We start from the raw sequence: 22,650 nt of genomic DNA, 5'->3' as shown, positions 1-22,650 counted from the left end.
GGGCGTGTAACAAAGAGTAAAAGTTACGTGGTAGAACCTATTCGTCTTTCATTAAGAGCTACAGAGAATGATTGTGTGGCGCGCATGCTGCGATGAAGAGGTCTGAAGAAATTAGACTGGAATGTAAAAGTAGATAACAGCTTTCAGCCTAAACTGGAGTTCTCCAAAAGATTGTAATTTGTAGACAGGCTGCAAATGGTATTTTCCAGATTGTTTTGCGGGCGTCTTGGTTCGTCATACCCTTAAGATAAAGCCTACATTTGTTTGCGCCCTACATCCTTAATTATTTGTAGAATGTGTACCAAAGTCTTTCTCAGCTTTTAACCTGACCGGCACTCTATATTATCATGGTAGTTATTCCTTTATGGCTTAACGTAATACGACTTATTACCTTGTAGCTTCTTTCTGTCGGTGTTTCCGTGTGTTCCTTCCTTCTCCTATTCTGCAGAGAGCCTCCTCATTCCCTATGAGTCCACCTAACTTTACTTTAGAAAACAGCATACCGAAGAAAGCCATTACTCTTGTACTATTTGTCAGACTCATGAAATCAATAAGTTCATGCTGTTCATTCGAAAGTGGGGCATATCAGTTGTAAAGAGTTTTGTCGGAAGCTGAGAGCGAACGTGTGTCGTAAATTACGGAATGTGCTCGTGAATACTTATGCCAGTCCTACTGCTATATGCTCTTTTGAGCAAATACATTGCTGACAACTGCTGTGTTGATGAGGTAGCTCTCCCGTCGCCAAGCAATAGCGTGCCATTTAACGTGTCTGGTGTATCATCAGGCTCCATACAGATCGCTGGTGTGATACTCTAGCGCATCGTCATAGCGTTTGTGGGGAACACGTCATGTCTGTTATTCGCATGTATATCCTGTTTAAAAGGACAAACATGTACTGAGATTATCATGCCTCGCTGTCTGAAGTGTGTAACCTGAGTTCATTCTGTTAGAGGAATTCGCAATCTCTGGAATTTGCTGGCGTTGACACCAATGTGTAGATGACTGGAGTCGGCACCTACTTTCACGTACTGTAACAGTGGATGGGCCACAGAGGAGTACACCACTTGTTCATTTAATGGGAGACAACAACTGATGAGCAGTCATGGCATCGAGAAACACCTCTACGCTATGGTTCAAGATGGCTCTGAGCACTATGGAACTTAACATCTGTGGTCATCAGTCCCCTAGAACTTAGAACTACTTAAAAGTAACTAACCTAAGGACATCACACACATCCATGCCCGAGGCAGGATTGGAACCTGCGACCGTAGCAGTCGCCCGGTTCCGGACTGAGCGCCTAGAAGACCGCGAGACCACCGCGGCCGGCGTCTACGCTATGGAGTCCATAAAGTAAACACTTATACCATACCTCACCACATGTAAAAAACCATAGAGTTTAAAACCATCGCATAGCTTACACCATTCATCCCTCGGCGCATAGGAATAGGTATTCTGGACTGCCGAGTGTGGTACACGGGTACACGGCAACAGCTACAAACATATCGAAAACTACTCGTACCTTAGGCTTGGCATACTAGATATCAACAAGATATCTGTACGATGCATGAGGAGGTGCTCTCGTGGGAAATGTTTGGGTAGTACGCAACTCGACATCTAATACACATATCGTGGTTTAGTATTTTGTCCATCGTTAGTAATTGTAGTCGTATATAATGTTAAAATTAGAAACCAGTTGCATGTAAGAAAATTAATTTCTGGACCTGTTTCGGGCACTTAGCGCCCTTTTTAAGAAGGATAACCCTATAGCATTATTTGCGAGTGTCAATAATAAAGTTCCTACATCACAGTAACATAGATCCGTATCTCCATATTTTTTAGAACTATGGCATTGTGCTGTGTGAACTTTATTACTGACTCTCGAAAATTATGCAATAGGTGTATCGTTCTGAAGAAGATCCCAAAGTGCCCGAACCCGTTCGAGAAAGTAAAATTCTTATATGACAATTGTTGCTTATTATTTCATTCCATATATCATGGCCTCTAACAGGTGAGCGATACAAGAATCTAGTTCTGCGTAATGTACATCCTATTGCTCGCTCCAAAATTCTCCAATCCGTAGCTTCAAAAAGACCATCTTATCGGACTCCAGTTATGCCAGCGCTGTTGTATCTTTGATGCGATTTGGCGAGAAAAGCGAACATTAACTCATTACCGTACAATATCGGTGATTGAGGGCAACGATCGTATTTGTTGCCTCATGGATCTCGTTCCACTAAAGGACGTTGCGATAAAATCCTTGATTACCAGTTTTATTTCAAAAACATCAATGTATGATTATTTTCATAAATGCCTTAGTCAGAAATAACAATATGAAATAATATTTCCGGCTGTTTAGTTTTCCAAGGGAGTTGATGTGTGGGGGTGGGGGTACGAGGGGTATGACATACAGGGTTATTCATGAGTAGCTCCGGACGCAAAACCTGCAAAGCATACCGAAAACAGACAAACATTAGTGGACCAAGCATCTCTGCAAGTTTGTAGTTCACACTGCAGGTACTCAATATGGTTTTCGTTTGTGATGTGGCCAGTGTCAATTCGTGGGTGTCAGTCGCCGACGCAGTATGTACGGGAAAGGGCGGATGCAAACTGTTTTGCGAATCTCGAAACTGGGTTGTTTATCTACAGGTGTTAACTACTTCAATGTGACAATACAGTGACGACGGTTAACAATGAAACTTGAGAACAGCATAGCAGGCTATAAGAATTGTGCTAAACGTTAGTACGTTACTAATACACAGCAATAATATGCAAAAATTCGAACGGATCTCTGATAAACAATCGTTGGACACATATTTCCGATAGGTAGTCAAAGGGTTAACGGGATCACAGAAGTTGCTAGATTTTACTAAGTAGTATCATGTGCAAATGCTCACGAATCCGAAGTATAGAAGTAGGAATTAACTGGACTGACAACAGGCATCTGGAGATGGTAGAGGGAACTTCACAGACCTATGTCCAGAAATGTACCGTTTGCAGGTAAAAGAAGTTAGAGTGTCGGATCACTTTCGAAGCTCCAGTCTCACGGTACGCACACAACGGAGAGAATGGGCCCTGACCTGTGTGCACTACAGAAGCCGCTTCTCGTAGAGATCCTGCGGTTCCTTGGACAAAATACATGCTTTCGTAGACACTTAACGCGTCCGTGGAGTGTCACAGTCAGCCCTCTTATGGGCGAACGTACCAGTTCCTCGTAATCACTGCAGTCGAAATTGGTTTATGATGAACTCAGTGAAACGGCAAAACGTTCTCGCTACATGCATTGTGTAGCTCTACTGGACGTGGGTTGCTTATCAACATTTTATCTACGACCCTTGGAAGCCTATTTCAGCAGTTGTGAAACATGCTGCGTGTAGAACCGACGTGACGGAATGTCTGAAAATTTTTACCAAATGAAGGAACATACCGTCCGGACATTCAAGAACAGATAATTTAAGACAGGAAGAAAACATATATGAAAAACAGGAACACAGATTTGAGAACGAAAAGCAGATTATAGAGGAAGCAGACGTGTTTACTGGGCTGGGTGAATAGCACCGAACTGATGAATTAAGAAAAAAGATTAAATAACACATCGTGTCGTGCTTAACTGTGGTAGTCATTCACCTTAAGATTTCCATCGGCTGGTAACAGGCAGAAAATATTGAAGTGGCAGGGTAGCTACAGTAATTTATTAATTAATATACTTTCGGAACCTTTCATTGGCTTAAGGTTACTCTGTGCTGCGTGAGTAACGTTCTCGAGTATTCCTACTGTTTGACCTCGTGTTCCCTGTCAGTGACATTGTTCCTTTCCACGCCACAGCACTTCGGCTTTAGAAGATGTTAATGACCTGCTGTGGAGTGGCCGTGAGACAGTAACCGCGGCAGTGAAACGCCGCCAGCTTTCTTCCCATAACAAGTACGCCCTTGAGTGTGCTCACGTCGAGTACCTGGCATAAACTGCAGCCGCGTGCAACTAAACGCTGCGTGCAGCCGGTCGCCGCTCCCCGGCAGCTCGTACCTGGGTCTCGCTTATAGCCGACTCACTCCTCGTAACTACCAGACGCGATAGCAGCACGCGGAACGCAGTTCATTCGTCACGCTACACCCATAGTTACAAGTGTAATCCGAAAGCCAGTTTCGGCAGTTAATGAATGCGAGCGTTGGGGGAGGGACAGGGGGTGCATTGGATTCCATGGTATTATTTTTAGCTTTGGTAAAGATTACTTAGCATATCCCATGTTGTAGTAGTATGTTCACACACTTCCTTCCTGGTCTGTATTCTTTCGCTACTTATTTTTCCTTCCTTGGTTGTTTCTGAAACTTCCCTGATCTCGCAAAATGCACCAATGACTCCAAAAGCAATGGTAAGCCTCCGAATTAACCCCAGATTCTCAGACTGTCCTGTCATCATTTCACGAGGTGTGTGTGGGAAGGACTTATTTTTTTTAAATCCTCTCTATAATACAAAACGCTTCTCTTGTATCTTTTGACTTGGAGTTCGCTCAGGAACTCCCATAACCATACACGTCGCCATTCTTTAGACCTTCCTTATCTTCTCATATATTCCAGCTGGCTGCAATACCTACTCAACAGTCGGTCGAACGAGTGTGTTGTCAAGCACTTCCTTCGTTAATGAGTTACATTTCCTTTTGGTTCTTCCATTGACTCTCAGTCATCTGTTTCTCCTGTAACTACTTTTATGTAGTCTTTTCACTTTAGTTCTTTTCGAACTGCTGTCTATAAGTTCTTTACATTTTTTCCTGCCTCTAGTGACCCATCGACAACTGGTTGATAGAGCAGTACCCATTTTAGCTTGATGGTCAATCGAAAGTTCCTGTGCCAGTTTTTCTACATCTCGGTACAGTTTTCTGGTGTTGAAGTGAAAGTTTTTCTACATCTCGGTACAGTTTTCTGGTGTTGAAATTTTTCTGTGTTCCTTGCCAGATCAGAAATTTTCTCCACGGGGACCAGGAATTTTGTGTCCCTACGTTTGTGTAGTCATAACTGATGCTCCACTGTTAAGATGACTGCATGAGTGCGGACCGAAAAGCCAAATAAAGTAAAAGAAAACTTTCGTGTATATAATAGCGTCATCCGCGAATATCCTCATGGGGATAATGAGGATAATGACGTTATACACTTCATTTTTTGTACAATGTTAACGGTAAGAGCATCTCAAATATAAGGTCTAATATACACTGGGACTGGTTCACAGTATCAGGTGTTAGGCATAATTGCGACAGATAACCCGCAAAGAACGTACCTTCTCAATTGGGGCACAATGCTACATAAAATAAGAGCGGTAGTAAATATCTACCACACGGGTAGAAATTTTGCAATGACCGAAAAAAGTAAAGTCAGTCAACACGAAGATACTCGCAAAAGTGTGGTACTTAGTTCAGGTCCTCCCGTTGACCAAAAACAACAGGAAGACCTATGCAGCAAGGGATTTATTGGTTTACACGGAGGGATGAGATTTTATAGTTTCTCTGCATACCTGCACGCTCAGCTTAAATGAGGGTGTACTATGACTGACAGAGATGCACGCAAAATACACAGCACCACTCGTCAACAGAATGAAGCCTGTAACAGAAATGGGTTCACAATCGCTAACTGTTGTATTGTCTCATAAACATTGCCCGATATCAGAGATAGCACCGGTTCATACAGTCAGTATCCCATAACCATTTAACTTCATCGGAAATAATTACTTCAATAAAACTTATATACCAACAGACACCAAGACAAGGAAGAGTTCGTAAGATTTCCATAGTTCTCAAAGGAACTCCAATCTCTAATAAATGGGAATTGCAGATACCATAGCACAATTGGACAATTATGTGGGAAGATTAGGTGATAAAAATAATACCAGAAGGCGCCATATCGACTAGGCTGAAAGTGACAAACCGGACATTAACGACCATCTCCATGCTTCTCTCCAGTCAGTTGAAACCGGCGGCGACATGTGGACACAACTGATCATCGTTTTGAGTGCCCAAAATCTGTCGCAATATGGGACACAACAAGGCACGCGATTCAACTGATCAATAGAATGGACGTAAGCAGTATACAGGCCCCTAAGGTCGTGATGGCCGTGTGAAAACCGTTTCCCAAAGCAAAGCGATACACCATAGCATGGCTCATGGCGCACAAAAGTGAAATAATTTTTTGACTTAAATTAACAACCACAGTATCTAGTATACATGGTGGGGGATGAATACGAGAAAGTAACTCGTCATGAAAATACAGTAATGCATATCCGTATTTTGTCAAGATTCCAATACGTAAATCTTATAACAATATGCGCCATGAAACGTTCCATAATGGGTGAAAAGTCCCTGTGATGGGAGTTCTAAGGAAGTGCCAGCTACGAAGCAGCTCAATGGACAATTTCTTACAGATTTCGATACTAAGACTGAAATTAAATTTGTTTTTTGCTATGTTTTTTTACGTTATTTTACTGTGTGACAAAGTTAAATCTATATTTTGAGGGAAAAATTTATATCTGACGACTTCACCCCATTAAGAACGATAATTGAGCACTAGAGCTGATCTTATATTCCCTAAGCCGGTACTTATCTCACTAAATAGTGCGCAGGTGTGAGAATTTCTTTCGGAAGTCAGGGAGCACGATATGAAACTCGGCACCCTCTGTATTTCACGGATGAAAAAAGCTGAGTGTCCAGAAGATTCTTACAGAGTAAATTTTCATTCCGTAAGTTAGCTGTTGAAATAAAGCAAATTATTATTTTATTGCTATTTATGTACCGGTAACAATCATCCTCCACCCCACAGAATAGAGAACCTTACTTGTCGTTGGGCACATTGTAAATTTACAGTTCTTTTCAGCTAATTGCTCCCGAAAGAGTGGTGGAAAAGAAGGGTTCCCAAATAAATATAATGGAGAGAAATCACGAGTTCAGGCCTTTGCGTGATAACAGACTTCCTCAGAAACCTTTTTCAGAGCGGAGATATTGGAACTATTTTCAATTTCAGTTTGAGAGAGGAATTGGGATGTTGAGGGGTTGGTTGGGTTGTTTTGGTGGAGGACACCAGACAGTGAGGTCATCGGTCTCATCGGATTAGGGAAGGAAGGGAAAGGAAGTCGGCCGTGCCCTTTCAAAGGAACCATCCCGGCATTTGCCTGGTGCAGTTTAGGGAAATCACGGAAAACCTAAATCAGGATAGCCGGGCGCGGGATTGAATCGTCGTCCTCTCGAATGCGAGTCCAGTATGCTAACCACTGTGCCACCTCGCTCGGTGGGGATGCTGAAGGTCAGCCACTTTTGATACTGTTCCAGTAAGAAAAGCAGCCAAAATTGCAAAATAGTTCTTTTTATTACTTGGTGATACCCAGTTCCGGGTTTTTGACCATAACCAATTCTAAAATCATCCTTTGAAACAGTGGGCTAAGATTACAATTTGTTACATAAAGTACCCAACAGCCAATGCATGTCACAAAGTGGAATGCCTAACATATCAAAGTACGTACCATTTGTTCATAATAAATATTACTCCACAAAGCAAAAAGTCATGAAAGTTGTTATCCAAACGAATACAATGCAAGCTATCATGAAACCGGATACAAACAGACACTGACAGTCTAACCTCAGCCAGCATAGGGAAATTTTCTTCCAAATGGTTCTTCAATCGGACATTTAGATAAATATTTATTGTGTACTATAATCATTATCCACACGACAAAATAGTGAATACAGGAGTGTGTAAGTCACAGAGCTAAGAAACTGTACATCGTTTTTTACATACGTAGTTTCTTACTTGGAAACAGGAAGTGATTTATAAAGAAGACGACACACATAGCACCACACTCGGAGCACTGAAGCACTACCTGAGCCACTTTTTACAAACAATCATAGATGAGACTAGATAATTAGTCTAAAACAAAACCTTTTGATAAAAACATTTTATTTCTTGTAATTAAAAGACGTCAAATTTTAAAATGAAAATCACAAATAGTCTAACATGAAAACTTTATAATAAAACCAAGTTTTATATTTTCGTAACGAAGAGGATGTACGAAAATGAAAATCACATTAACGGCTGTTAACTACATTATCAAACATTAGGCTCTTAATGGCTTATAACGTATTAATCAACACATTTGTCCACCATAAATCGGATCCTTGTGGCATACATCGAAAACAAGACCGTTTTTTATTCTGCCATCACGAATTGCTTAGAAAAGACACTATCCCAGATGCCAACGAGATATCATAATAGGAGGGAAGAAACCGGACTACTGAATACAACCATAATAGTTACATGGTATACAGCAGCATAAAATTCTTAAAGAATTGTTAACTTAAAAAATACTTTCTACGAAATGATTACCAAGCGCAGCCAGCTTAGCGCCGGTAGTTAATTAAGAACGTGACTTCTGTTTCACAGAAGCAATTGAATTAAAACAAGTCTAAAATCATTCTCTGGCTCACTCTTAAATTTAATTTACTTGTAGAAATAGCCTCTACAACAGCAACCAATTACCCCAGCGAAACACACATATACCAACATCAGCAATCCAAAGCTGCCTCATCCATGGAGCAATAGTATTAAAGAATCCAAGAATAAATCTGAGTAATTAAAACATAATTCAAAGACTAGTAAAGGGGCTACTAATAGGCGGCGGGTCTGGTTGAGTGAAGGATGGTGGGTCTTTCTACTATATTTTCTTGAGTACACAAAAGAAGCCATCTTTCCAGGAGGATCTGACAGAGAATCATAGAATGCCTACCTCCTCTTTTTTCATAGACCTGCAGCTTAAGATAGCCAGGGAGGATGGGGAGGAGAGAGGAGTTAAGGGCTACAAGGAGGAAGGAAGGTTATATCAACCAATCATCGGGTAAAAAAAGTATAAGGGAAGGAAAAATTGATGGGGAATTTGAAGTAACTGTGCAGAGTAACCCGCCGGATGGAGGAGGGTGAAGGTAGGGATGAGGGGAAGAAGATGTGGCAAGGGGGAGGGAGGACGGACATAGGAGCAGAATGTGGGAGAAGAAGAAGCGAATCAACAACAATCGTTTGACGCAGCGTTAGAAATTGTTTTGAAAGAGGTTAAAAAACCTATTGTAACGTAACTCCACCTTTCATTCGGAACCTTATCCGGTTGCTTTATTTAACTTTTTAAAATCTTCAGTTCCTCCAGAATATCCAACTGCTTGCTCTTCGGCGCACGATACAAAATTCTCATAGATTTATCTATACTACCGACACGATGGCGCTTATCCCTTAAATGTCGCCCGTACGTGGTTATATTACCGGGACCCACATGCCCTTTGAAGCACTTAAAAAAATTTCTGCCCGTGTGTCCTATGTAAAAAGACTCACACTAAACGCACTTTACCTTGAACACACCTGAAGACCCATATTTGCCTCGGCAATCCCACTGTTCCAGCTTATGCCTTAGTCCATATCTCAACAGCCCAGTCGATCGAATACCTACCGTGAATCTCTTTAGGAATGGAGAGGTCGTCTTATCTGAAATAGGCCCCCTATAAATGCGACATTAGAAATTTCTTAGCATCATCTATTAATATACGTCTTTCGAAACATTTTTAGACTCATTGAGCCATCGCAGGAATCAACTGATTAGTATCCGTAAGAGATTCTAGTGCGTAGGAAAACGAAAATTATTCTTGGTTTCTGGTAGAACATTGTCCCAGACAAAAATCAAAATTTAGCCTTTGTGCTAGTGGGTACGTGTGCATGTGTGTGAGTAAGTATGTGTGTGTGTGTGTGTGTGTGTGTGTGTGTGTGTGTGTTTGTGTATCTGTGGTTGCTCACAAGAGGAGGGTTGTTGTATGGATGATAATACTAAAATAGAAAGTAATCCTGTTTCCGTCAACGTAGACCTGTGAGTACGGAGATAGGAAGCTGTTATTTAGTCTGAAGTAGTAGTCAGCCCTCCACAGCCTGGTCGCAAGTCTGTTCAGGGGCTGCCGGTTTCCATCCACACTGCGGAAGATTTGCGGCGCTGCAATCAGTCTGCTGTGGGTCTCCGACAGGTTTCGCGCATTGGAGTCGGGGGCGTAAGGAACTGCGCAGATCCGCCCACAAAATGTGTGTTCGGGGTGGTCCGTGACCCAATTTTGTTACAGTCCGCCCATTTACTGGCGCGAGGCGCTGCGCTGGAGACTAGCTGCTGTGTGGAACTCTGGAAATAAAATCCCAGAAGTAGGGACGCTGGTTTTCACTTACTTGAGAACTCGTTGTACCTCTGACGTTAACGGCCATAGATGATTCTGTTGAGCACTTTTCCTAAAAACTGGCAAGTGTTTTCGTGGAAACCAGAAAAAATTTTCTTGGCAATAAGTTAATGACAATGAGTAGAACAAAAATTTCGCTCTACACGTTGGCTGTGACCTGCCTCTACACCTACAACATACTCTGCAAGCCACCTAATGGCTTGTGGCGGAGGGTAGTTTCGTTGCCACTATCTGATACCTCCAACCCTGTTCCACTCGCGGATAGTGGCCAGGAAGAATGATTGTCGATAAGCCTCTGTATTGGCTCTAGTTTCCCTAATTTTCTCCTCGTGGTCAATACTCGAGATGTATGTGGGGGGAAGTAATATGTTGCCCTACTCCTCCTGAAAAAAGCTGTCCAGAAATTTGAATTGTAAACCTCTCCGTGATGCACTACGCCCTCTCTTGTAACGTCTGCCATGGGGTTTGCTTAGCATCTCGGTAACTCTCTCTCGCCAGCTAAACGACCCCGAGAGGAAACTCGTGAGTCTTCGTTGGATCTTCCGTACCTGCTCTGTCAGGCCTACCTGATAGGGATCCCAGATGGATTAAAAACACTCAAAAAAAAAAAAACTGGCGAACAAGCATAAATCGGAGTCTGGTGTCTGCTTTTCTCTTTTATGTGGTCATTCTGTTCATTCCTAATTCGAGATCAAAATATACTCACTTATGTGAAGTAATAACGGAAGATGAACAGTGAAAACGTAGCCAAAACTTTGAAAACTATCAAATGTCTGAAGATGATAGTGCCATTCAGAAACTATTGATGCTTATTTGCTTATATACTAATCGCAGTGTTCGCTGCGCTGGTTTCCCTTGCGTACTGCTAGAGGAAAATCTTGTCTCAAATGGAGCTTAATCAAGGTGAGCACAACCGGTTTTGACCTCCACGGCAATTTCCGATCTGGATGAGTGGCTACAGTGTAGCAGCATACCGGTATTCCGACCCGCATACCACAGCAGTCACATAATTAGATTATTCGAGCAACGGTGTAAGATTAATCCAAATATTTATTGTCTCTTATGTTTTCCTCCCACTTTTCCGAACAATCAACTAAAAATAACAATCCCGGAGGATAGTAAGAAGGACCACAATTGCTTCCGTGGCTACAACGTTGTACACTGAAGTGATGAATTTATGACAAAGTATACCCACTATACCTAATCATACAGATCATAAAATGGCACGTAGACGCTACGTTCACCTCAGTTAACATGCAAATCCGACTACCAAATAACAGATTCAGATAAATAACAGCTTCTGTTACTCTCATAGACAATAAATTTGTGTCTATAAGCCATATTACTGCTGATGTATTTCCTTGTCATTAGTCTTTCGGCTTGTTTAATTTCGTCCACTGTAAATTCTTATTTTTGTGACAACATTTATGTCACTACATATTTATACGAAAATTATTGATAATCTGCTGTAAAAATTCTAAAATTCAACAATAAAAAGTTTCCGGGAATGTTTTATATGAACCAACGCTTCGGCATGTAGTAGCGTCCGAAACGTTGGTCCATACAGTACGACGACGCGCTCACTTAAACGGAAAAGGTTTATTGAAAGTGGCAATGGCTGCCGAAGCTTCCCCTCGCATAACGTAATTTTTGCCTTCTTGTCCGCCTCCCTTTATTCTTCTTGTTTTAACTCAACTAATCACAGACCTCAAAGCTGATACACTGTTGATTCTTCTCTTTTTCATAGATTTCTTTTTCCCATCTGTCCTTCCTAATTTCTCTTCATTTCATTTTCTTCCACCTAATTTTTATGCTTCACGTTGCTTTTCCTCGGGTTTCCTTCCGGCCAGTATACGTATATATACAATACGTTGCTTCAGACGTACAGTAAAAGGAACATTTTTTAAAGTTATGTAAAAAATCGCTTTCTTGTCGAAAAGAACTGCCGTTGTCTAAATAAATTGTCTTCTGATTTCTTTCTTGCTTCTGGTACTTGGAGCAACTTAGCTTACTAAATAGGAGAATTATTTTTGTTCTACGCGTTATCGCCAGTTTTGATGTTTACGCTTTAAATCCTCCCACTACGTATTATGCTACCTATAAACATGATCTACTTCCTTCCGAAAAAGCTGCTTGGCTCAGGTTTAAACTGGCGCAAACAAGTCGATGAACGAAGTTTAGATGAAATGTAAGTCAATATCAGTATTCGCTTGATGATGCCGTAATAAGCTGGATACCGGCCCATAATGAGCAAACACTAGGGGGACGATAAGGAGTTTTTATAGGACAATGTTGTCCAGAGAACTATAATGAAAATCTCCTACATTATTGAGAAGAGAGCTCGGTTCTAATACTCATTAACCACCAATCCTCCACTACTGCGAGCAGTTCCGTTGTAATGAATGTATCAGAACATCAGTTTGGGGTGTGCCAGATGGTGGATGAGGCCACTAATAGGGTTGAGCCACCTACATGCAAAGCGAGCTGCCCTTCGTTGAACTTTTTCCCATGTCCTCCGTCAATCCTACATGGCAACGATCCATACTGTACAGCAGTACTCTAGCAAAGGACGAACAATCTTGAGTGCTTAGCAGTTGGTTCATCTAACCACCTTCAGACCATTTCATTACCGTTAAACCCATAACTGCGAGCGGGAAAAACGAACACTTCAGTCTTTCTCAGTGAACTTCAATCTCTCAGAATGAGATCATTTCTCTCTTGGTAGGTGTGTGTCAACAAAACCTTAGGCACACTCGTAGGAGAATGATCGTCTATTGCTCCGTTTCAAGTTATTTATAATAGCAATCCCTAGGTATTTAGTTGATTTATAGCATTTAAATTTGTGTCATTTTCTTTGTAATCGAAATTTAACGGATGCCTTTTAGTAATCATGCAGATGACCGCACACTTTTTGTTGTTCCGAGTCCACAACACAGATATCGTTTATAAACAATTTTGTAATTCGTTTTGGTCTTCTGATGACTTTACTAGATGGTAAACGACAGCATCATCTGCAAGCAATCTAAAAGCGCTGCTCAGATTTCCTCCTAAATAGTCATTCTTGTACCGTATACTTTCCACACAGTGCGATTACTGTACACAGTATGTAATTAGTCCACCGTATATGTACTGAGATGTCGCTAACTTCGAATACTTTCTACATATGTTCATATGAATGACGCCACGTTATTCTTAATCATCGGTTAGATAGTGTGTTTCACAGTTAGCGCAATAACAAAATTTCACTTTGTGTGTCTTCATTCCATGAGAGAGAAACTCGTACGACCATAAAAATGTGTAATTATTTCCTAGTTTAGCTGTATTCTTATAAGTAACATAAACAGCGAAGGAAGTACACAATCTAATTAAATTCGTCAGTTATACTTCGAATAAGTGTATGTGCAACGTACACTATGGTTGTAATGTTCGTATACGAACTAAAATTTGACTTTCATTCGTCCATTAATGAAAATAATTTAGTATACAGTGGTTTACCGAGGAGGAAACCACTATTTCACACCTTTCGTAAAAGGTACACGAAGCAGTCGTGTTAGTATTGCAGTACAGTTTCGTTTTCTTATGCGTTGTCCACTGACTTACGTGGCTCAATATTAAATTAGTTTAGAAAATAAATCTAGTATGTTCGATGAAAACTCATTAAGTGCCATCGGTTCTGCCACCAGTCAGCTTAGTGATACCAGAAACTATGATTGGACATCAAATTTATTGGTCATTTTCGAAGGTTTTTGCACTTAGAATATTAGTTCGTTTTTTTTCTTTTTATCACTCGTATTTCTACTAATAAATACATCTGTTTATGTATTGATACACCGAAATAGAAAGACAGTGAATGAAGTAACGCCACTTCACTGTTTTCTTAATCACTGTATCATCTCCTGCAGTCAGATATATGTTCAATCTCTCATCGAACTGCACTTTCTCCCTCTCACTTTCTTCTATCCTGCAGCATGCCACCTTATGCTGCACACACTTTCTGCAGTTATTATTTCACTTCTTGAATGTTTCATGGGCGTTATTTGGAAGCTAGTAGTTATAAAAACGGATTCCTAAAAACTCTATATGGGAGCGATACAGATAGACAGATGAATCTACACGTCCATAAGTCACATTATAGTTTGTAGTGGGTGGTACTTCTGGAACCACTATGAATATTTCTAACTGTCATTGATTACGCTAGATAGGCCTGAGGTGAGAAACAAGGGATCTTTTTCAAGTGTCGACTTTTTTCATACTCTCTTATCATTCATATAAACCAGTGACCGTCAGTCAGTCCTGCACTTGTCTGTATGTGATCGAAGTCCCAGTTCTCACTGATATCCATTCTACATTCTTAAATAATGTTTTCTTAAAACTGTTTTGTAAGCAACCTGCTGTTGACAACTGCAGCTTCCAAACACGCGGTGCTACCATTGAAATGAGATCTGGCATTTGGTTTAACGACAGTTGAGATTATGGGATAATTCCTTGACACATCACACCACATCGTTATTCCCAAATATTTGTCCGATACTTGATTTTAGTAATAACTCAGTGGTAATCTGCTGAGAAACTACTATAGTTTTAAAATCGTCAATGTAATAACAGCTAGCTTTTGTAGAGAACTTAAAAGTATTTTATTTCCTTTTTATTTTTTTGTTCCTATTGATGCCACCCACCACAAATTTTTCTCCTGTGACAATGGTAACCACTTCATCGCAGCGCTTTCACCTAATTCCTCGATTACTTGTTGAATATATTCAAAACTCCGTCTTCCTCACAACTTTTACACAGCCCTTTAGTACTTTGGAGGTTACTCCCTGAAATCCGAAACGTCCCCATCATGCAGTCCCTCTTTTTTCTCGATTCTTAGCAGGTGTCCCTTTCTGAGCGTATTCTGAAGAAGATATCAGATTTTTACTACAGTCGATGAAGGAGTGTCAAGTAAATATATTTTACATACGTTTTCACTGCATTTTATTACAAAATATGTACAAAAGTATAAAAAATAGATAACAAAGGGAAACAACCAAATTCAACAATAAAAGACAACATTTAAGCAGAAGTGGATGATGTGAGTGAGGGAGATTGATGAGGCGTGTGGCGACAGCAGGACTGCAGGCGGGCTCTAATGGTGCTTGGGCACGTGGTAGACGTGCTTGTAGACGGGCACGTGCACGGGGAACGGCTGCGGCACGTGCACGGGCACGTGCCTGATGACGGTGATGGGGTACGGCTTGTCGATGTAGTGCGGCACGTGCTTCTCGATGGGTACCGGGATGGGCTTCTCGACCTCCACGCGGGAGACGCGCGTCACCGGCACCTTCACCTCCACCGGCACCTTCACGTGCACGGGCACCGGCTGCGGCACGTTCACGCCCACTGGCTTCGGCACGGCTACCGGGATCGGCTTGGCCACGGGTACTCGGATGATCTTCACCACAGGCACCTGGTAGGGCCTCAGCTCCGTCTTCACTTGCGGCTCGGCTACGAAACCGGCAGCGCCGCCGCCGTAGCCGCCTCCACCGTATCCGCCTCCGAAACCGCCTCCTCCGTAGCCGCCGCCCCCGATGTCGCCTCCGCCGATGGCACCGCCGCCGTAGCCGCCGCCTCCGAGTGCCGCGTGGTCTCCACCGCCCAGATCTCCACCTCCGTACCCGCCGACATCACCGCCGCCGATGTACGCGCCTTGACCCCCGGCGGCAGCGGCTCCGCTGTAGCTGTCGCCGCCCCCGCCGAAGCTGGCACTGGGTGTGAAACCACCGCCGCCGCCCCCGCTGTACGCAGCAGAGACTGCGCCACCGTAGTCGCCGCCACCGCCGCTGGCGCCGCCGCCGTAGTCACCGCCGTCGCCACCGCCGCCGCCTCCGCCGTAGGAGCCGCCGCTGTAGTCACCGCCACCTCCGGAGCTGTAGCTGTCGAGAGCCGCCTCACGACGCTGAACCGCCTGGGAGGAGCTCGAGGAAGTCACGCACACGAGCGCGATAAGCACTGCCGTAATCTGCAAAAGAGAACGCCTCGCTGACGCCAATGCCTTCCGCAGAAAGGGAAGTCGAATGCTTTCGTTGACTGGTATTTCCTGATGCCCTATCAGTCCTCAAATTGGTAAGTTTACCAGCTGGGGCAAAAAAGCTATCACACACAGCCAAAAAAGGGACGGTCTAAATTGCAGACTGGCAGTAGCACGATAAGAATTAACGAAAATCAGGAATTGGTTAATATCGAATATAAACTTACGCGTTAGGAAGTTGCTCCTAAAGTTATTTGGAGTAATGTTATGTAGAGTAACGCTTTAGAGGGAACTGAAACTTGGGCGGCCAGTAGTTCGGTTACGAAGGGAGGCTTTACAGATATGGTTCAAATTGCTCTGAGCACTGTGGGACTTAACTTCTGAGGTCATCAGTCCCCTACAACTTAGAACTACTTAAAACTAACTAACCTAAGGACATCATACACCGTTGCGGTCGCGCAGTTCCAGACTGTAGCGCCTAGAACCGCTAGGCCACCCCGGCCGGCTTTCCAGGTATGATGCCGCAGACGGATGCTGAAGATAAGATGGTTAGATCGAGTGACAAACTAGGTGATACTGCATGGTATTAAGGAAAAAAGAAATTTATGCTCAATTTAAATGAAAGGACCGCTTGATGGGACACATCTAGAGGCAACAAGGAACATTCTGTTTCGTAATGAAGGGAAATGCGACACATAAAAATTATTGAGACAGACCTAGAAGTGAACACGGAAAGTATGTTCAAATAGCTGTAGGCTGAAGTGGTTATTCAAAGATGATGATGTTTACGTACTACAGTGTAGCGTGGAAAACTGCATCAAACTCGCTCTCTGACTGTAGACCACAACAGCAACAACAATCGTAAGACCGCGCGATTGGTTCGTCAAGTGTGTAAAAACAGTACCCCCAGGCCGTAAAGGAATATTATCTATAATATTTTTACTTGCACCAAGCTCGGCAATTTTTCTCATCACGACTACTTCGCTGCGTACAGTACATGTACTTTACTGCAATGCAACGTAATTGTTATTTATCCAGTAGGACAATGGAAGTTCCTGCAATTAAATATGTCTTAATTCCGTCTTTCATTGCCATGTAAACAGACTTGAAACATTTACGCGAAGCTAAACTACCACGACGCGACTTGGTGACATACTTGCAAAGCCAGTATTCTGCAAACTGAAGACTTATTTTGGGTTTCAGAACAATCGTGATTTAATTCGAGAAACAGTGAGAGGGATGCAGGACGCTCTAACAGTGGTACGATCCTGTGTTCTCATGGGTCTGGCTCTCCCACACGCTACTTGTCTGTAGCCAGTGCCCTTAGTAGCAGGGCACGAAAACACTCAGAGGCTCTTTTGTTTGACAACACTCACACTTGGTCGAGAGTTGTTCACAATGTGATATATATGATACGTTTTGAATGAGGACACACACGACGCTGCCTTAATGCTCTACAATGTTTATTATTTTATTTTACGAATCGGTTTTCGACTCTTATGCCATCTTCAGGTACAAAGATAAAAATATGTGGCAATAAACTTTTTTTAAGAATCAAAGATTTTAAAGTAGTGTTTCTACATAATCAATGATATAACAAATTATTTATTGTCTCCGGTATTTTACCAAATTTAAATGCTTTACATCCCATTTTCACCGAAATAATTCCTCTCTTTTTAATCTTAAGTCAAATGTTAACAACTGTTGCAATAAACTTTTTTTAAGAATCAAAGATTTTAAAGTAGTGTTTCTACATAATCAATGATATAACAAATTATTTATTGTCTCCGGTATTTTACCAAATTTAAATGCTTTACATCCCATTTTCACCGAAATAATTCCTCTCTTTTTAATCTTAAGTCAAATGTTAACAACTGTTGTCTTTGGAAACCAATGGAGATAGGCTGTAGATGTACTAGTTTAAAATCTTTGGTCCTATGAAAATTTCACAGTCTTAAATATTTGTATTTCTACAAGACGATATAGTAACAGCCGAAAGCTCTTGTCAAATTAAATAATAAATGTTGTAGAATATTACACCAGTAATACGTTTCTCTATTTATAATGTATAAAATATTCCAAAAACGAATTCAAAGCATGTGCCTTAATAAGCCACTGGTCGCTTTAACTCTGATGCTTCATCTTTTTAAAAGAATCTAATATGCTTCGCCTTTTTTGATACTATGAAAGTTGCGGGAATAAACGAGACGTCATGTGCGAAACATACTTCAAAGCCAATCCACACATACATGAAATTTGTCTCAGGATTTCTTTGCTAGCCTTTAAGACCAGCCGAGCACGAATAAACATTTGAAATTATTAAAAAATTATTTCTTTGTATTGTTAATAATACCGTAGAAATTGCAGTAAGCAACACTTTTATCCATGCAATTTGCTTCTAGATGCTCCAACCCCCTCCGCTCAGCACCGCTTCCACCCTGCAATGACTAGCACACCAGTGAGTTACCCAGGCCCGGGGTTTTGCTTGCTCATTATTCCCCGTATGTATCAGCTATGTCACTCCTTTCCCATATCAATAAAACGAATGAGATAAAAGCAAGCATTTTCCGCATCTGTTTTCCTTCCTTTCACTGCGAGGTAACAACTCCTCCTACTTCTAACTGGAAGGTGGGTGTAGAGTGTGATTAACATCAATCTTACGCTACTTGAGAGGGTCCCCCTGAAAAACGATTAGCCACAGATCAATGGAAGTTTGTGGGTAAATGTGTAAGGAAATACGAAAGAGAAATAACGAATAAACCACTGAAAGTAACGGATTTTAATTTTCACATGATAGGATAACATCTGTTACTGCACAGCATGTTTACGTTCCATGTTACGAACGGTGCTCATGTGGCGACCATATGCATCCGAGACAGCCTGAAACCACTAAAGATTGCTCTACCGCTGCCCTGAACAACGGTGAACTACGGCGCCTGTATGTTCAGCTAAGTGACAAGCTCACGCACTGATTGAAGATCGCACACTGTGCCCAGCATTCTAAGCCATGGCCACAGTAACGTATTCAACTCAGGTGACTGAGAAAAACAGAACTGCTTCGAGGTATGTGATTTACATCACATTTTATATCACTACAATGGATATATAATAGCAGGCATCGTACCTAGGAGTAGCTAATGTCATGTTCATAAGGCAGACGCCAATGTAGAGAGTTTTCTTAAATGACTTATTCCATCAAGATCATCACTCTCAAATTCATATCCGTTCACGATATAAGTAGTTACATGCGATACTCTCTTCGCAGCGTTTGACAACGTGATTTTTTCTTCACGGAACGAACACATTTCAGAAATGAGTGAACAGGCTTTCCACTGTTGCGAGAATACAGCAACGCAAAGCCGACATCATTTCAGAAAATGGACTGAACACAGCAGTATATTACGATACTTGTTTTTAATGGATATGTGTGCTCCTACCGCGTAACTTCCAACTGCTCGGAGGACAAATACTAGATTTTCCTGTAGCGTACCGGCGAATATGGAAAAACAGCAACGACTAGACATTCTTTGCCTTAGGGGAAGATTCCTTATGAATTGCATCCCTTGAATTCGAAATTGATTTCGGTCACCGGAGGTCGTATTGATATATACGCATGCACGAGGTATCAGAATGGGGGAAAAAAACAGTTCAGAGACACGAAACTACAGAGATGCTGTTTTCTTCACTGTTAACGTGTCACAGTGGAACAATTACGTTAGTAGAAATGTAGATAAATATTACTGACATTTCAAGACAGAAGCTGATAGGCCGTCAAATACCTCAGGGACCGAGACACATAAGTTACTTTCTTTTATTAAGTGTAATAACTACTTCAACGTTTTCAGAGTAACTGTTTAAATCACTTTGTATTTCTCTTGATTATCATAAGAATTTTTCTTAAACGAGTGGGAAATAATATTATGCGGTTTTATAGTTGCATTATTATGAGTGAAACTGCTCCTATGTGGTATAATGTTGGAGAATATGTATCACAATTCTAGTCAAAACTGCACAAGGAATGTCTTCCAAGGAACTCAGGAGAAGAGATACAAGCAAAATAATGATTTAATAGTGTCAAAAAGAGTGTATCTGTGTAAATTACTTTACAGTCAGTTTATTATTAAACAAATCAAATTTAATATTATACGAATTTTCTTAAACGCGAGAGAAATAATGTTGTACACTGGCCCGTTGGCAGTGAGTGCGTGTATCAAACTGCTGCTAGGTAATGTAATGATAGAGCAAGCGGAGAAAGCAGTTACAGGCGCCCGAGAGAGGGCGCCCTGGTGCAGAGGAGGCGCAGGAGGCCTCGCTTTCACGGAGGCAGTGGCTGCTACTCACCATGGGCCTCATCGCGCCGGCTGGAGTGGTGAGTGTGTTGTGGCTTGTGCTGACTGCTGCTAGCGGCTGCTCGTCACTGCCCGGTCTGCGGCTGCGGGCCCCCTATATACCCGTATACCTCTCTCCCCGGCGGCGCCCCTTTCACCGCCGATACTGAGCCACGCTCTCTTTGTGCCCCACAATGACCGCTGCAGCGCCACGCCAAGCGTACTCCCCCCGCACCGCTAATAGGTTTCTTGCCCCTGCGGGCCGGGCCATTAACCCTTTATTGCTTGTTACTGCGGATCCAGAAATATGAAACAATAGTCGAGTGGAGACGTAACAGCGATCTGAAGGAAACCTAAGAACTGATTAACTTGTCCGTGTCAAGGTCACCAGAGATTTTGTTTTGACAAGAATGGGATCAAGGTGACGTGATGGCCTCAATTTTGTCGGAGGAGCTATTATAGCATTCTCCAACATCGATCTAGAGAAACCATGGATTTTTTTTTTTTTTACGATTGCTGGTTTGGTATTTCAATCATTGTGTTGCAAATTATGAATACAGTCTTCTACCTCTCAACTGCAAGGCCTAGATTCATTTTTGGTCTGGTGAACACTTCCATAATACATAATAGACAGGAGGCAAATGAAAAAAGCCATGGTTTCCTCGAAGAAAGACTAGTCTTTAACGTCCTTAGAGACAGATAGCACGCTGTGCTGGAAGATGGCTCGAGCACAGAATTGTAATAGCTTTAAATCTATTTTATTAGTAGATAACAAAACACAACACGATGCGCTAAAATCGTCACCAAATATGCAACCATGCCCTTTCTAGGCAGTGTCTCCTATAAGATAGTCAGTTTATAGAGAAGTACAAACAAGTTTCTTTACCAACAATGAGCTGCAACGCCATTTAAAATGCATATACCTCCAAGCGTACAAAATAAAATGTAAATATTGTCTCAAATATTACAAGAGTCAGGCAGGCGGAAGTTCCGAGGTACGTTGTTAGCACCACAGTACACATTACAGAAGGAATTTAACAAAATCTACACTTGCTGCTCCTATTACTGAGAAGAAACACTCTGTACAAAACACTGAAAGCAACCTCACTATGTAAGTAAGCACTATATTATGAATGCAAACATAGATATATGAATACAAATACATAAAAATAAAAGTTCAAACAGCCTGACCCAGCAAACAGTGCTTTTCTACAAAGATTTTCAAAGGATACTCTTTCCTAGAACACAAAAATAAATACCACCAGCTTCTAGCACAAATACATATGGCACTTGTTTGTATTAAAATTTGTATGTAACACTCATTAAATATTTTCAGCAAACGTATTTTTCGTTTCTGTTTTGAAATTCCCACCGCATTTAAATGGTTCGAATGTCTCTGAGCAATATGGCACTTAACATCTGAGGTCAGTAGTCCCCTAGAACTTAGAACTACTTAAACCTAACTAACCTAAGGACATCACACACATCCATGCCCGAGTCAGGGTTAGAACCTGCTACCGTTGTGGTCAGGAGGTTCCAGACTGAACCACCACATTCAATAATATGTAATGCTAAATACAAATTTAAAGTAAGAATAAGAATTAAAGAGATACATTTGGCCAACCCACATGTACAGTACAAATATATGAAAGTGACTCTGTTTGGAAGATTTAAAAGAGTACTGTGTTACTTATAGCTTACATCAGAAAATACTGTCTGTATCATGCTAACACCTCTCACATATGTTTAATTTGCTTATGCTGCTCATTGCATTATGTGTTTATTGTTGACAACTGACTCTGCAGCTACTACTTCTCCTGAGTTCTTCTCTGCAGCTGGTCCCGGCGGAGGTTTGAATCCTCCCTCGGGCATGGGTGTGTGTGTTTGCCCTTAGGATAATTTAGGTTAAGTAGTGTGTAAGCTTAGGAGCTGATGCCCTTAGCAGTTAAGTCCCATACGATTTCACACACATTTGAAATTTTTTATTGACAACTACATGACTATCGTATTCTTGATTCTTTCAAATTATCTTTCAGAAATAATGTATATGACGCATAAAACATTAGTGACTTTGCTTGTTGTAAGTGCAT

At 41.6% G+C, this 22,650-nt stretch overlaps 1 protein-coding gene across 1 annotated transcript in view; it reads right to left on the bottom strand.

Moving 5' to 3' along the window:
* Positions 1-20,682, bottom strand: part of LOC126335770 (homeobox even-skipped homolog protein 2-like) — a 37,482-nt gene extending 16,800 nt beyond the window's left edge. The window contains exons 1-2 of the mRNA XM_049999230.1: positions 20,574-20,682; positions 15,361-16,223 (exon numbers count right to left, since the gene is read on the bottom strand). Of these exons, the coding sequence (XP_049855187.1) occupies positions 15,361-16,223; positions 20,574-20,585 (875 nt within the window). The 5' untranslated portion in view covers positions 20,586-20,682. The remainder of the gene's footprint in view (positions 1-15,360; positions 16,224-20,573) is intronic.
* Positions 20,683-22,650: the final 1,968 nt, after the last annotated feature.

This window comes from Schistocerca gregaria, chromosome 2 (assembly GCF_023897955.1).
Source record: "Schistocerca gregaria isolate iqSchGreg1 chromosome 2, iqSchGreg1.2, whole genome shotgun sequence".
In the NCBI taxonomy this organism is placed as follows: Eukaryota; Metazoa; Arthropoda; class Insecta; order Orthoptera; family Acrididae; genus Schistocerca; species Schistocerca gregaria.
The sequence above is the reverse complement of the archived record's forward strand: the minus strand, read 5'-3'. Positions and strand labels throughout refer to the sequence as shown.